At 41.0% G+C, this 16415-nt stretch overlaps 1 protein-coding gene across 1 annotated transcript in view; it reads right to left on the reverse strand.

The window, feature by feature from the left end:
• TCERG1L (transcription elongation regulator 1 like) overlaps positions 1–13823 on the reverse strand; it is a 234818-nt gene extending 220995 nt beyond the window's left edge. The window contains exons 1-3 of the mRNA XM_010389429.2: positions 13404–13823; positions 11290–11436; positions 10353–10533 (exon numbers count right to left, since the gene is read on the reverse strand). Coding sequence (XP_010387731.2) covers positions 10353–10533; positions 11290–11436; positions 13404–13742 — 667 coding nt within the window. The 5' untranslated portion in view covers positions 13743–13823. The remainder of the gene's footprint in view (positions 1–10352; positions 10534–11289; positions 11437–13403) is intronic.
• Between the last annotated feature and the right edge of the window lie 2592 nt (positions 13824–16415).

Here is a 16415-nt window from a genome sequence, read left to right on the forward strand (position 1 = left end):
GTGTTAAGATACATCATAATAATCTTTTTTTTTTTTTCCTGACATCAGTAATCTGTGTTGTTTTTCTTTCCTCTAATTCTTTACAGCCAGGGGTTTATAAATTCTATTAATCTTCCTAAAACATCAAGTTTTGTTTTCATTGAGTTTCTTTATGTTCTTCTGTTTTTAACTTTTTCATTGCTGCTGTTATCTTTACTATGTCCTTCCTTTAGCTTGTTTGGATTTAATTACTTCTATTTTTTCTAGTTTCTTAAGGTTAAACTTGGATCATTAATTTGAAGTATGTCTTGTTTTTTTAATATAGGCGTTTTAATGCTGTAAATGTCCATCTGAGCTATATCCAACAAGAATTTTTTTGCTATATTGATTTTGATTTTCTTTTATTTTCATTTTCATTCTATTCAAAATATTTTCTTATTTCCTCTGTTACTTTTTTCCTCTGTTACTTCTCCTTTGACCTCTCCATTACTTAGGAGCATTCTGTTCTATTTTCAAACATTTGCAGGTTTTCTGGATATCTCTGTTACTGATTTCTAACTTAATTCTGTTGTGGTTGGAAAATAAGTTGTGTATACTTTTTTTTTTTTTTTGAGACAGAGTGTCACTGGAGTGCAGTGGCACGATTTCGGCTCAGTGCAACCTCCACCTCCTGGGTTCTGGTGATTCTCCTACCTCAGCCTCCCAAGTAGCTGGTACTACAGGCACACACCACCACGTCCGGCTAATTTTTGTATTTTTAGTAGAGATGGGGTTTTGCCATGTTGGCCAGGCTGGTCTCAAATTCCTGACCTCAGGTGATCTGCCCTTCTCGGCCTTCCAAAGTGCTGGGATTACAGGCATGAGCCACTGCACCCAGCCCTACTTTTAATTATTTAAAATTTTTGACTTGTTTTATAGCCTAGAATATGGTATTGATGAATGTTTCACGTGCAGATAAAAATATATATCCTGTTACTATAAAGTAGAATGTTCTATACGTGTCAATCAGGTCAAGCTGTTGGACAGTGTTATGTAAGTTCTCTAAATTCTCACTGATATTCACTGATAAGCTTCTGTGTTCCATCAATGACTGAGATATGTTGAAATCTCCAATTGTAAACACGATTGTCTATTTTTTTGTTCTGTTCTATCAGTTTCTGTGCTGTGAATTGTGAATTTCTTTTATTAAATTATTAGATTAAATATATTTGATTAAATTTTATTAGAATTTTTTATCCCTAGTAATACTTTTTGTTCTGAAATCTAATTTGTCAAATAGTATTACAGTCACTTCAGCTTTCTTTTGATTTGTATTTACATGTTATATCTTTTCCAGGCGTTTGCTTTTATGTTCACTGTGTCTTATAAAAAGTGAGTTTTTTATAGACATTGTATATTTGGAACTGCAAACCTGAAAACTTCTGCCTGTTCATTAGGGAAGTTAGATCTTTATATTTAAATCTACCATTTCATAGTTTTTAAAATATTTGTTCCAACTTTACTTTGATCCTTTGCTTTCTTGTTTTGTCTACTTTGGGGTTGAGTGATCATTATGATTTCATTTTTATCTCCATAATTATTTTATTAGTTATAACTCTTTTTACAGTTTTAAGTGTCTGCTGCTCTACTGCTTTATATCTTTTGAAGATATCTTATATCTTTCAAAGATAAAGTATATCTTCATCTTAGAGGGAAAACATTATCCTTCCACTATTAGAAACTGTAGCTCTTCCTTAGATGTCCCCTGTCAATTTGAGGAAGTCCCCTTTAATTCGTAGTTGACTTATAGGTGGTTTTTTGTATGGTTTTGTTTTTAATCTGAATGGATAGTGAGTTTAAAGACATACTTATATCTTCAAAAGATATAAAGTATGCCTTTAACTTGTCACCTTCAAATAATAATATAGCACAAAACGTATAATACAATAGCCTTACAATTCCATACTTCCAATTCCTTACTTCCATGCTTTGTGAAATTTTTGGCATGCATTTTTATTTTGTGTATAATTTTACGCATTATATAACTATTTTTGCTCTTTATACTGTCAGTTATCTTTTAAAACAATTAAAAACAGAAAAATATATATTTTACTTAATGTATTCCATTTCTAGCATGCTTCTTTTGTGTAAAGGTAACTTTCTCCACACTGGTGTATTATTCCTGACTGATAAGCTTCTTTGTAATTTCATGAACTGCAAATCTACAGAGAATGAATTCTTCTCAGCTTTTGTTTGCTTGTTAAAATGTTTATTTCACTTAGTTTTCAATAATTGTTTCTGTTTAGTATAAAGTTCTTTGAATCAGAAGTTTAAATATGATTCATCTAGCTTTCAATTTCAGCTTTTTCTTGTTTTTTTTTTTTTGCTATTTATTAGTCTTATAGTTTGCTGAACTTATTGGACTTATAGTTTCATAATGTCCATTTTTATCTCCTTTGTTCATTACAACTTCAAATATTCTATCTTCCATGTATTCTCTCCTTGCCCTTTTCAGACTTCAATTATGCATGAGTTAAACCATTTGATATTCTCTCCTGGCTCTGGAAAGGGCGTTCCATGTTTTCAGTTGCTTTCTCTTTTTGTTACCAGTTTGTTGATCTATCGTTAATTTCATTAATTCTTGGTTGTATCACATCTACGCAGGAGTTCATCAAAGTAATTTTTCATTATGCAGTGTTTCATTTTCTCTGACATTTTAATTTGACTTTGTTATATTTTTTATATCATTCATGAAATTCTCCTTCTGTTCATTCATGTTGCTCTCCTTTCCATGAGTTAATTTAACATACTAATCATGGTCAATCATAGCACTGTCTGATAGTTCTAACATCTGTGTCATCTTAGGGTCTGATTCTGTTGATTATTTTGTATCTTGTCAATAGTTTATCACTTCTTGCTTGGTTTGTGTGTCTTGTAACTTAATTTATTAAGTGCTAGGCATCATAAATAGAACATAATGAATGAGATAATAAATATGGTTTACTCCTGGGAATGGGCACACCCCTTCTTGTGTCAAGCTGTTAGTGAATGCAATTTTGTCGGTGTATTCAGGTTGTGGGTCTGGACTTGGATTTTGTCGTCATGGTTGCCTTCAATGCACCCACAAGCTTCAAATCTTTTAAAGATGTATTTTGCTTAAGACAAATTCTGGGCTGTGTGAAAATCTTTTTCGGTATTTGTACCCTTACCCCAGCTTTCAACCAGTCTTACATCCCTGCACTACACAAAAGGTTTCCTATATGTCCCTCTCCTTCCACCAGTGATGGGGGTTATTGCTTTTTACTCAGTACTTGCTACTGGTTAGTGGGAAGAAATCCTTGTCAATTTCAGTCCTCCCTAACTTTGTTCATTTGGTCTTGAAGACTGGGGGTTTCTTACTCCTTCTGCTTTTAACAAACGTGAAGAATTTTGAAAGGCTTTATACTCTCATGATCCTTCCTTCTCATCTCCTCAATTTTACTGACATAATTTATGTATCCAGATTATGATTATTATAAAAAACTCTTGAAAATAAAAATATTGTTTTAAATTTTTCACTCATTCCTGCAACAAAATTAACAAATATTCACATATATCCTAAAGGTTAACAGAAATTGTTGTTAATTACAGATATTTTGAAAACTGACATCTCCATTGTTAATTCTTATTTAACTGTATTTATCATTTATCTGAGAAAATTAAAAGAAAAAATGACATTTGATAAAATAAACTTTTTCCAAACGTCTCATATTTCATAGAAGAATCCTAAAGTAATTGTGTTTTCATGATTTGAAAACTGAGAAAACATAACCTCAGGTCTGCTTTTTAAAAAAATTCATACTGATAATTGCTTGAGAAAATAGCATCATGTGAACACATTCCAAATAACCATATAAAAGTAAACAAAATGAAATAAACTGCAAATGTCACCCACAAAAACAAAAACAGAATAAACCAAAAGAAAATTAAAAAAACAGAATGTAATAATTACAGATAAATATACAAACAGTAAATTAAATATAAATGTGCTAAATTTCATTTTCAAAAAGCAAAGGCAGACATTGCACTTTTAAATAATTGACCCGAGCTTAAAACAAAAATAAGGCAAACGTTGATAAGAAGAATAAAATACAAGATGTGGATAGAGCAGCAGCAACATTAATTTTAGACAAAGAATTTGAGGTGAAAACATTAGGTGTGGTAAAGTCAATTGATTGCTTTTTTAAGAACATCTTTTCCATACTAATGCAGTTGTATGACTTTCTTGTGAGGCATAAAATTGCTTCAATCACAAGATGCTTTCCTCATAATTCTCCAAACTTTTCTCCATGAACCAAGCTTGTCTAGTACTGCAGAACGGTCTGAAGCTGTATCAGCTTCTGTGTTCTTTTAAGCAGTGTCTCCAACATTCATAAAATGCCTCCAGGATACGGTGAGCAGGATATATGACTTGCCTTGCTCCGTTCACTACTTCTGCTGAAATCTGTGTTTTGTTTTTTTGTTTTTTTGAAAGGAGATATATATATTTTTTTCCTTTTCTCATCAAATGGGTTTTATTTAACCTTACATATATTGACTTATTTTCCAACCTGACTCTGGTATAACATTATGAGACAAGGAAGAAAAACCAAAATATTTTCCCCAAAACATGTTTCTTTGCCATATCTTGAAATGGCCCTGCAAGTCATCTTTGGTGGGGGAAAATTTGCATCTGTAAAGAATCTCTATTAACATAGCTAGATCTTTTACTTCCAGGCCCTCCCAATTCTTTTTTTTTTAATTTTTTTTTATTATACTTTAAGTTCTGGGATACATATGCAGAACGTGCAGGTTTGTTTTACAGGTATACACATGCCATGGTGGTTTGCTGCACCCATCAACCCGTCATCTACATTAGGTATTTCTCCTAATGCTATCCCTCCCTCAGCCCCCTACCCCCCAACAGACCTTGGTATGTGATGTTCCCCTGATGTTCCCCTCCCTGTGTCCATGTGATCTCATTGTTCAATGAGCATTTATGAGTGACAACATGTGGTGTTTGGTTTTCTGTTCTTGGGTTAGTTTGCTGAGAATGATGGTTTCCAGCTTCATCCATGTCCCTGCATAGGACATGAACTCTTCCTTTTTCATAGCTGCATAGTATTCCATGGTGTGTTTGTGCCACATTTTCTTTATCCAGCCTATCTTTGATGGGCATTTGGGTTAGTTCCAAGTTTTGTTATTGTGAACAGTGCTGCAGTAAACATATGTGTGCATGTGTCTTTATAGTATAATGATTTATAATCCTCTGGGTATATACCCAGTAATGGGATTGCTGGTTCAAATGGTATTTCTGGTTCTAGATCCTTGAGGAATCACCATACTGTCTTCCACAATGGTCGAACTAATTTACACTCCCACTAACAGTGTAAAAGTGTTTCTATTTCTCACATCCTTTCCAGCATCTGTTATTTCTGACTTTTTAATGTTCACCATTCTAACTGGCATGAGATGGTATCTCAATGTGGTTTTGATTTGCATTTCTCTAATGATCGGTGATGATGAGCTTTTTTTATATTATATGTTTGTTGGCTACATAAATGTCTTCTTTTGAGAAGTGTCTGTTCATATCCTTTGCCCACTTTGCAATGGGTTGTTTGCTTTTTTCTTGTACATTTGTTTAAGTTCTTTTTAGATTACAGATATTAACCCTTTGTCAGATGGATAGATTGCAAAAATTTTCTTCCATTCATGAAACCTGTGTTTTTAAGGAGGTCAAAGCAATATAGGTTTGTTGTTTGCTTTCTGTTTTACACAGATATCACCTTCTCCCACTGTTATGATCTGATTTTCTCAGTCACATCTATTTATGCTTAAGAATCTTTCTGTTGTCTTCTTTCATCAGATGCATAATCAGTTCTTCTCTTCAATGATTTTATGCAGTTTTCAGAAGTTTCCTTGCATTCTTTTCTCTTTTCCTCAAACTGTCTTTTCACATTGATCAACTGTCTTTTGAGTTTATCTTTTACTGCTTTTCTATGTTCTATTTTCTTTCAGCTATTAAGATAGGCAAAAGGTGCTTTGCCTACAATGATTACTAATTCTTGTGCAAAATCCATTTCTCAGATATGTTTCTCTTCTGGAGCTTTTGAGCAAAGGAATCTTTTATGAAGCAGAATACTTCAGATGCCTTATCTCATCTTCCACTTTCTCTCTCTCTCTCTTAGTCATCTTTGAATGAAGAGAGGTACAGTCAGTGGTTTGGTTTGTTTTGTTTTGGTTTGGTTTGGTTTGGTTTGTTCTGGTTTGTTTTGGTTTGGTTTGGTTTGCCCATCATGGTGTTTGTTGGTAGAATCAGGCTCTTTGATCTTAAGCTGGCAGGCAATGGGATATGGACAACTTTTACATAAATCTCTAGTTTCCAGCAAGATCCTTCTATTTCATTTGCCTTTGTTGGACAGATGCTGAATTAACTACCTTCTCCTCCCACTGCTTGATATTCTTGCTGCAAATTATTTAATTCCTGAATGGCTTGAAGGACTCTGAAGCTCTTATTTTCAGAAGTGGAAAACAGAGACTCCTTGGAGGGTACTCGTACCACCCAGACCCTTCTCCACATCTGCCTGTGATGAACCGCATGTCCTAAGATGCAAGGTAAGCCCCTTCTGCCTGGGAAGAAGAGGGACTGGTAGGACTGCAGGGAGTGGGGAGGTGTTGATGGGGATGCGGCAGCTGATGCACAGGCAATGCTGAAGAAGAGGTGGTGACTGTGGGGCAGGTGGCCTCTCCCTGCCTGTCCAGCCCTGAATCAGCTTCTGAGTTCTGGGAATCAATAGATCCTAGATAATTTCTCAATTCAACCCATTCACAATGATCAGGAAGAATTTCTTTGAAAACTGCAAAATCATTAATTATAGATCTTGGTTTCTAGTGCAGGTGTAATTATTTGTGTGCTTGAATTTATTTGTCTGTGAGAAGGCTCTGCCTCTTCTGTGGCTCCTCTGCTTCCTGAGAACAAGTTCACACTTTCCTGGAGAAGCCAAGAATCCTGAGTGGAAGAATGATGTAAAGTCCCCCAACAGTCCATGAGGATCCAGGAGACTGACTCACACCACAGGTTTCATGTGATGAGTCTTGTTTGAAGAGGCCCCAGAGCCCAACCCTGCCATATCTCCTCCGGCAGCCCAACCACACTTGGCTACTTGGAATTGCCCGATCACAAAATGCTCCTTTTGATTTTGTGTCTTTGGACATTCTATGTCCTTCATTTAGAATTCATTCGACTGTTCCTGCCCCAAGGTGGCATTGGCCACAGAGGCCTTCCCTGAGGATCCCCTGCTAAGGTTCTCCTCAAACACCTGCAGAGAGCACACGCCACTTGCATTTCTCCCCCAGGTCATATGTTGATGGACTAGCCCCCAAAGTGATGGCATCAGGAGGTTGGCCCTTTGGGAGGCTCAAAAATGACCAACAGGCTTGTTTAACAACAGAGTGTGAGAGTGTGACTGGTCACAAATGAGTACAGTGTATATAAAAATGGAGTCCTTTATAATACTTATTAAAGCTTAGATAGCTTTTCCAAATTCATCCAAATTGTGCTTATATTATCTGAGACTCTGTGCCATGCAGTTAATTCCTAATCAACAGTAAGTGAGGGGTGATCTGATATTAGTCTCACCCCATCTCTACCAGAGAGATTCCAACTTAGTTCAACAAACGATTCAGTTCATTCAAACAAACCTGCCTTCTGGGTGACATCATTTGAGTTCATAGTATAAATTGCCATTATCCCTAAAACAACAGTGCAGATTTTAAAAGTACTTAAAGAACGATCATTACAGAAAAATTACCACCTCTCCAAGAAAGGAAAATAAGCTTAGCTCACTAGACCTGGTTAAAATGAGCGGGTTTGATTCACTCTTCCTGCTCTTTGGGAGTTCTGATTCTGCTTCACTGATTAACTTGAAGGGGATCGATAAAATATATCTGATTCTAAGGCCATTTATTTCTGAATATGAAACTTTATAACAAGACTGATCGATGCAATATAACAATTATATAATAGATTTATACATTATATATTTTATATATAGTACATCCATATACTTGTAAATGCATACTTTTATAATATATTGGTGATATAAATTAGCTATAATGTATACATTTATCAATTCATAATAGGATATGAAAAATTAATAGTAATTTTTAGTAATAACAGCATACATGAACATTTACGTGTGAGTGTCTTAATGAAGTTGTAATTTCACATTGACTACAGTAAAATTAAAACCATTTACCTGAATTTTTAACTTACTTGGAGCTTACCCTACCTTCCACCTTTACTTGCCCCCCTCATCCCAGTTCTCTGCTAAGTAGTTAGTAACTCATAAATAACCCCTTATATGTTTTCTTTGGCCGAAGAAACATTCAGTATGTGCATTCTAAAGTTGGGTAAATTCTAAGAATTCTGAAATTTATCAAAGAAGTAGAGTTTTCATGAAGGAACTCAGAAACTACCATCTCAAAACAAATATATTTGATTATTATTAAATTACCTTTGGTGTCAGGTACATTTCTCCCCATAACATAATTAAAATTTTAAGTGTTATATTCACATATGATCCATAAATTAAAAAAAGAAAAAAGCAGGGAAGAGAAAATCTAAGCTTTGTTGAATAGTAGACTAGGTTAGAATGAAAGGTTATTCTGCTATTTATCATGTTTATAAGAAATATTATTTTATTTTGTTCTTAAAAATAGATCCATTAATGAATACTCCATTCTCTAGGATGCGCTTATTTCACACTGCATGCCTGTGGTCAAAACATCTCACGTAACCCACAAATACATACACCTACAATGTACCCACAAAAAATTGTGAAAATAATTTGTCAAAATCTAAAAAATAGATTCATCCAAAAATCAAAAGAAGGTAAAATCAATACAAACATGTTTCTAATGAAGTATTGCATATTTGCCACACAATAGTAAGTAAATGATGTCCCTAAGATGGAAAATCTATGAGAGATGACCATAAGCTTCTCCAACTAAACAGATATTTGGCCCATTTATATATGGATTTCCTATGAAGAAGGTGAAGGCATGGTGGAAAATGTCTATATTACACTCAGAAGGAAAGTTCACATAAAGACTTTGTAGGAACAGGTGAGCTCATTTCACCATTTTTAAAACTACATTTGCTGGTTATTTTCATGACAGTTATGGCCAACACATTAGGAAATTAAAATATTACCTTTTCATATACCAAAAGAACCTTCCAAAGTCATGTCATCCTTATATAACACGTGCCACTGAATCATCGTTTATCATCATTAAATCAAATAGGAAACATGATCGTGTTAGTGTAAAATGTTTATAAATGTGTGCATGTACCATGCTCACTCAGACTTCAATTAATCCCTAATGCGTAATTATAAGGACAAGCTGCAGTCAGAAATCATTTAGGCCTATGAGAAACACAAATAGTTTAGTCGTTCTTCCTGACTTATTACTAAACAAGATTCATAGCAAATTGGAATAAATGCGTAGGCAGAGAACAAAATAAATATATCTCCTAACCCATCACTGCATTATCCACAAGAACATCTTATTACTAAAGTTTAGAGACACACATTGAGGCAAGCTTGGGAGGTAGGAAATTACAGAAAGGTAATGTAATTCTGAAGCCATAACATATTCCATAATGGAAGGTGTCGCACGACAATTTTGGCACGGGCGGCATTTGCTTTCATAAAATGATCCACATGTTAAGGTGATTTAAAAAATCAATTAAAAAATTCATAAGATGATTTTATTCCCCTGTTACTATATAGGTTTATTATACAATCTTTCATCCAGGCATTGCTTCATGGGAGTCTGTTCCAGGACAAATGTTCTTTCAGGTCACTAGACTCCAAAGATAGAATAAAATCCATCTTTCAAACAGGGCATTTTATAGTCCATCTCACTATCACCGCAACATGAAGGCAAAATTCAGAGATCACACATGTTCCTGTGTCCTACAGACCAGCAAACGTTATTCCTTGCACCTCGCCACAGACAAGCAACATTTTCTGAAGAGTAGGCTGATCAATTAGTGCCCCTATTAAGAGCTATCAGCAGGAAACCTGGTCCAATCCTAAAAATAGAGCACTGCAAGTACAATGCTGTGAAAACCCCTTCAGCCATCCTTTCATTTTAACATCAGATCTCTTATCCACCCACCCCAGAAAAAAATAGTGGATAAGCTATCCAAGACTTGTTTTTTTAACAAAGCTTCATGCTTGTGAAAAGAAATTGTATTTTACCAAGATAATTGTTTCATTAAAATGACAAGTATGGTTTTCATATCTAAAACTAATTTGTGATTGAAGCAAAAATGAAAAGCACATTGTCAATGTTATTTGGGCACCAACCTGGGATGGGCTGAGGTGCTAACACCACTGTGGGGAGTGGCCTGGAGGCAGGACCCGGCCTGGACAGAGACACAGCGACTTGATTTGTCAGCAAATGAGGCTTTTCATGCCCATGGAACAATCTTGACTCCTCAGGATGTATCCACGTTGAGTCCAGAGCAAAGGAATTATTAAAAAAGATCTGTCCAAAAATAATGCAAGCATAACATTTAAGGCAAGGTACATGATAAAAGCTGAACATGACTATGAAAATATTTATGTTGCCTTATGTTAATCCAGCATTGAACATTCTATTATTGGGGACTCGATAAAAACATCATTCTAAAACTTAAAGGAAGTTCCACAGGGCTTCAGTACCAATCACCATCTAGTTAATATCTTATGGGCTGGCCTTCAGCTATTGACTTGGTCACTTCAGCCCAGCAGTCAGTTCACTGATTGAAGAATCACGCCAATGAGATAATTACTAAGCTGTACAACAAGTCAATAATTTACTTCTTTAGTTTCCTTGTGAACAAAATGTAGTCAGTAAATTTGAATCCAAAAGCCAAAACAAACCATTAGAAAGATGAAAACTTAAAGCATCATATGAAGAAAAACTGACTTTTAAAACCTGAACTGGTATTGTATAATGTTTAAGTCTAGATCTTTGATCAGTGGTTACAAATTTAAAAACAAAAAAAATTTAAAAAGACTCTGATTTAAAAATTGGAAATGTTACATTGCCCTGTGGAATCCAAATATCCTAAACTAAAACAAAGCGCCCCCCACCTGCTGACTTTGAACAGATCCATCTAAGCCTGAAATGATTTCTCTGTATACCTAGATGGTCAATTTATGGCAACGAGAAAATACATGGATATTTTTGTTGTTATGGCGATGTTCAACAACTTAATCATTAAAAACCCCTTATCCAATTAATCACTTGCATTTTTACCTTACAGTTAGGAATCCTTTTATCTATCCAACTTTTCCCAATAGGAGTTGCAAGAGCAGACGGGCAGAGATGTGGGAAGATGGGCACCAGCTCCACTGTGGAAGAGGGGGGCAGTCCTAGGGACGGAGAATGACCACCAAACAGCCACTGCAAGCCAAGCAAAAAAAGACAGTTGCATTAGCCTGAATCCATCCACTCAACTTCACACCGAAACATTCTGGAATAGCTGCTTTGAAAAGGGAATTTCAAAATGTATGTATTTGATTATCAGATAAATTTCCTTGAGAAAAACTATATTTACCAATCAAAGAAAAAATTATAGTTTTCATATCTGAATCATCACAAAGCATTACCAACATTGCATTCTTCAATACTGAAAGAGAACTTCTAAGCACAAAACCTCAAGCACGAGGTAAGAAATGGGTTTCTGCTTTGAGATAATAAGAAACCACCATGAAAAAGAGAAATGCTGGGTATTCCCTTTCTAATTCTTAAATTATTTTTATAGGCAGGCATAGGGCTATATTATCCCTTTCAGTATTGCATTTTGTATTAATTACATTTGTCGTTTTACAAACAACTAATACTTTCAAAATGAAAATATCTGAGAAGTTAAGCTTCCAAGTTTCACCAACACAAGGTTCACCAATACAAACAGATTCTATGGGGAAAACAACAACAACAACAACAACTAAGCATCTCATGACTTGAAGATCTCAATGTACAGAATAAAACATCAGTCACGGAAAGGGGCTGGTAATTCAGGACACCGTCTCTCTAATTAAAATAACGGAGACCTCATAAGGCACTAATAAAATGCATTGCTCAACGACATGGAACGTTTCAGTACCTATTGTTTTAAAATCATAAAAGCATTTGTGATGTTCCTGTCATGTGAAAATGTTCTTCTGGTTCTACATATTCTTACTTTACAGAAGATGGGTAGCACAAAAATATTTAAAATATTAATACTAAGGTTTTTAAAAAATGTTCTCTTAAATTTATACAAGTGAAAAAATGCAGTTTTTTAAAACAGAATTTTAAAAAATGTAGTTCCTTGACATTATATCCCTCTAGTGGCAGCATTCTGATATAACACCCTCCAAAATACGGCAAAACTACCAACGTTTATTGAAAATTCTCCAAAATAAACTGCATCACACATAAAAACACAATATCCAGGGCTGCATATGTGACGTATCATTAAGTCTAAAGACCAATTTAGCAGGAGTTTAACAACATCTTTTAGAAAAACTCACAAGATAATATTGGAATTAAATTAATCAAATGATGTATTCTAACATAACACTCATTTGAATATGCTAATGAGGTCAATCCTTGGAATAAAATGCACGCTATTCCCTGATTTTAAATGCATCTGCATCGTTAGCTGACAATGAATCTTGCCAAAACCAGCCCGCCTGGCTCCGCTGCACCATTTATCAAAGGTTCAGTCACTTTTTCTTTTTAATTTCATGTCTTAAAAGCCAAACTCTTCTAAAGTGCAGTGTGGCATTAACGAATGTGGTGGACTTCAGCAGGCCTGGGCAGGGGAATCTCCGGTAATACCTCTCAGTACCGAAGGCAGGATTTCCCAGCCACTTCCACCGGTTGGAATTCTCTTAAGCATTGCCCTGAGTCTATTTTCAAACGAAAGGGGGAAAAATCCAAACCAGATTAGAATCCGAAACAGCTATCGATTTCCAGCTTGCTTTCAAGTCTGGCAGAGACAGTGAAAGTCCTAACTTCTCCGCGATGTCAGCCACGGCCCGCGGCGGCCACGGAGTCACTTCAGCACCGCGCGGTGGACAGCGGCCCCCGGCCTGGCGCGAGTTCCCTGCGGTCCCCACGCGGGCCTGGGCGGCGGGTCCCTCCACGGCTGGGTCCGGACACCCGGAGGCACCTGCCAAAGCTGCGGAGGTGGACAGCCGGGCGTCCAAGCATGAACTTTCTCGCCGAGGCACGGTTGCAGGGCTGCGTCCTGAGGGTTTGGGGCGGCGAGGACCGCCGGGGAGGAGGGCGCGCGAGCCGGAGGCCAGAGCCGGGCCGGGCAGGGCGCGCCCAGGAGCTGGGGAGCCGGCGATCCGGGCCGAGGCGGGACGGGGACACGTTACCTGCCCGTGGAGCGCGGGGAAGGGGTGCGCGGCGGCGGCGGCGGGGTCTGGCGCAGAGGGCAGCGGCAGCAGCGGGAGCACCGGCTCGCTCGGGGCCGGCCAGCCTGGGAGACCGGGGAGCAAAGCGGCCGCGGGCGGCGGGGCCGAGGCGAGCAGCACCGGGGGAACCGCAACCCCCGCGCTGAGCCGGAGCAGCCCGGCGGAGCCGGGCACCATCCAGACCCAGGGCGGCGGCGGCGGTGGCTCTGCGTCCATGGGCCAGAGGAGAGGCTGCCGCCGCCGGGGCTGCTGCTGTTGCAGCTGCCGCCGCCGCCGCTGGAACCTGGCGCCCGCCTGCATCCTACATCCCCGCGCAGGCGGCGGCGGCGGGGGCGGCGGGCGCCCGAGATGCGGGGCCGGCGGCGGCGCGGGCTCCGGAGCGAACTCACTTGGCTCCACTGCGCGGCCGCTCGCTCCGCCCCTGCCCCGCGCGGGGAGCTCCTCCTCCTCCCGCCCGCGCCGCCGCCGCCCCCGGACCCGGCCCCCGCCCCGGTCCCCGCCCGCCCGCGCCCCTCCCCGCCAGCCCCCGCCCCGCCCGCGCGCTCCCTGGCCCTGGCCCGGGTCTCCTCCCCACTGCGCCCCCTGGACCCGGGCGGCCGCGGAGGACGTGGGTGGGCGAGGGCCGAGGGCGCGCCCGGCTGGGCTCCCGCCAATGCCGCCCCCCTGGTGGCCTCTGGCCCTCGGGGACCCAGCGCACCGCCAGCGAGACTCCGGGCTCCGCGCTCAAGGGCAAGCGGAAGCCGGGGTGGCGGCGCCGGAGCCAGGCATGTCCCGCTGCCCGGGTGGGGCTGAGGGCGCAGATGGGGACAGCGCGGGCCGCTCTCTACCTGGCCTCCTCGGAGTCCAGGGCGCGGGACCGGGGGGTACTGGGCTGCGGATCCCGGCGCAGGCGGCCCGGACGCTGCTAGGCGCTGGCGGATTTCTGCTGCACAAATCAGCCAAACACGTTCTTAAGGCCCCCGCGGGTCCCCTGGCCCAGAGGTTGAGCTGTGGGTGCCTGGTCTAAAGTTCCGCGCCCCACAGTGGCCCGCTGGTCTCGGCATCTCCTGCCCTACGCCCTCCAAGGCACCAGGCAGGTGGCCCCAGGGCCTTTGCCCAGGACACTCCCAGGGTGGGGCGGACCACCCCTCTGTGAATGCGTCCTGGATGCCCCAGGCACAGTCTGTGCTCCTCCCAACCCCAGCACACGCAGCCTCTGACGCTGCACGCCGAACTTCCTGGGACCCAGGACAGACTCGGGCCCCGAGGACCCTCGCTCCGCCCGGAGCACACGCGGCAGCGCCGGCCGAACCGAGCTTGGGTCAGCGCTGGCCACGCGCAGCCACCGCCAGACGGCGCTCGCCCTTCCCCGCCATAGACCCTGCTTCGGAGGCCGCCAGCGTCCTCCCCATCCCGGGCCACAGCTTCAGTCCAGCCCCTGGCGACACGCGCTGAGAGCTGGGCAGAGACTTCCGTGCGCTGTAAACCCCTTAGGTCGCTAAACCCAGGAAACCCAAGCACAGCTAATGCCAGCGCGAGACCAGTGCTTGTTAGAGGCATTTGAAGGGGCTTTCGGGATGCAAAAGGCAGCGTTATGATCCATGCATTTAAGAACCTGCATGAAAAACCCTCCCTGAGCTTGGTGGGAGAGCAGGCACCCACCCACCTACTGGCACAGACATGCCTGGTACTCCAAACACGTGTTCGCATCACCTCCCACCTGTCCACTACCAACCTCCTGAGATGGACTCAAGCACCCCAGTGCTTCTAATTTGCGTCTAGGGTTATTTCCTCATTATCCTGATTTGCTTAATTTCCTCTTGGCCTGGCATGATTTCTTTTAGATCTGGGCATATGCTGATTTACATAGCTGGCGCCTCCATATTTTCCTCCACGAAAACCAGTTTTCAATTAGCAAGTTTATCTCTCTCTTTGATGCAAAAGTACTGGCATTTTTTATTCACCTAAAATCAGAAAGCTCTGCAGATTAGAAGGCTGTTACTATTCACTTACACCCTTAATTTATGTGCATATATTAGTATGTGCTTATGTGTTATAAATGTGTCAGTTTAATGGTCAGAGCCAGATCAGGATATTGGGGAGGCATCTCTAGGCAGGCTCACCTGCCCCCGCCACCCACCTCCCCCACCGCATGGTCCCTTTTGAACAGGAGATTCTCCTCCCTTCTTCATTGTTTGGAGGCAGAGACACAAGGCCAGGGGTGTTGGTGCCTGGCTTGCATGCTGTTCTCTGCAAAAGCAGAGCTTCATGTGTGTGGCCCCAGGCTCCTGGAAAGATAGAGTGAGCCACAATCTGTGGGAGCTGAAGCACTCCTTTAGGGAATCCCAGCTCCATCCCCACTGTCCTAGAAAGGGTTCTGGTGAAGTCAGTTTTTGCCAGCGCACCCCCCGGGCTTGCTGATGCTCTGAGCTCAGGACCCCTTGAGCCACTGCTTGGCTCTGAAGAAGAGGTGGAAAGTCAGAAGCAACTCGACTCAACCACAAAGCAGCCTAAACTCTTTTGCTGTTTCCTGCCACAAGCTTGACTCTCCTTTTGTATGACAATGCTTGGAAGCCCTTTTCTGTACCATTCTGTGTGCTAAATTATGGGAAAACAGCCCTGGACGATGCAGACATGACCATTTCCACTAATTGTTGCTAGGGCCAAAGACCCAGCACAGGGCTTCTTCTCCTCCTCCTGGCTCTCATTTTCATCAGCTTCATTTCGGGGTTTGCCTCTCATCCCACTTAACCCGGGAACTTTCTACATCCTCATGGGTAGGAGATGCTCCCTCATAGACACACTCATTTCAATGATTGTTTAGAAGGACTCCCTCCATGAACTGGTTCTGCAAAGGTCCTTTGTACATCTTGAGGATGGTTGAAAGAGCAAAGGCAGAGAAGATGCAAAGAAGATGGCTGTCGTACAAACAAGCAGGATGCCACCTTCTTCCTGGGGACTGGAAGCCAGGTGAATGTCTGGCTTTGAGCTGAA

This window comes from Rhinopithecus roxellana, chromosome 11 (genome assembly GCF_007565055.1).
Source record: "Rhinopithecus roxellana isolate Shanxi Qingling chromosome 11, ASM756505v1, whole genome shotgun sequence".
NCBI classification, from domain to species: domain Eukaryota; kingdom Metazoa; phylum Chordata; class Mammalia; order Primates; family Cercopithecidae; genus Rhinopithecus; species Rhinopithecus roxellana.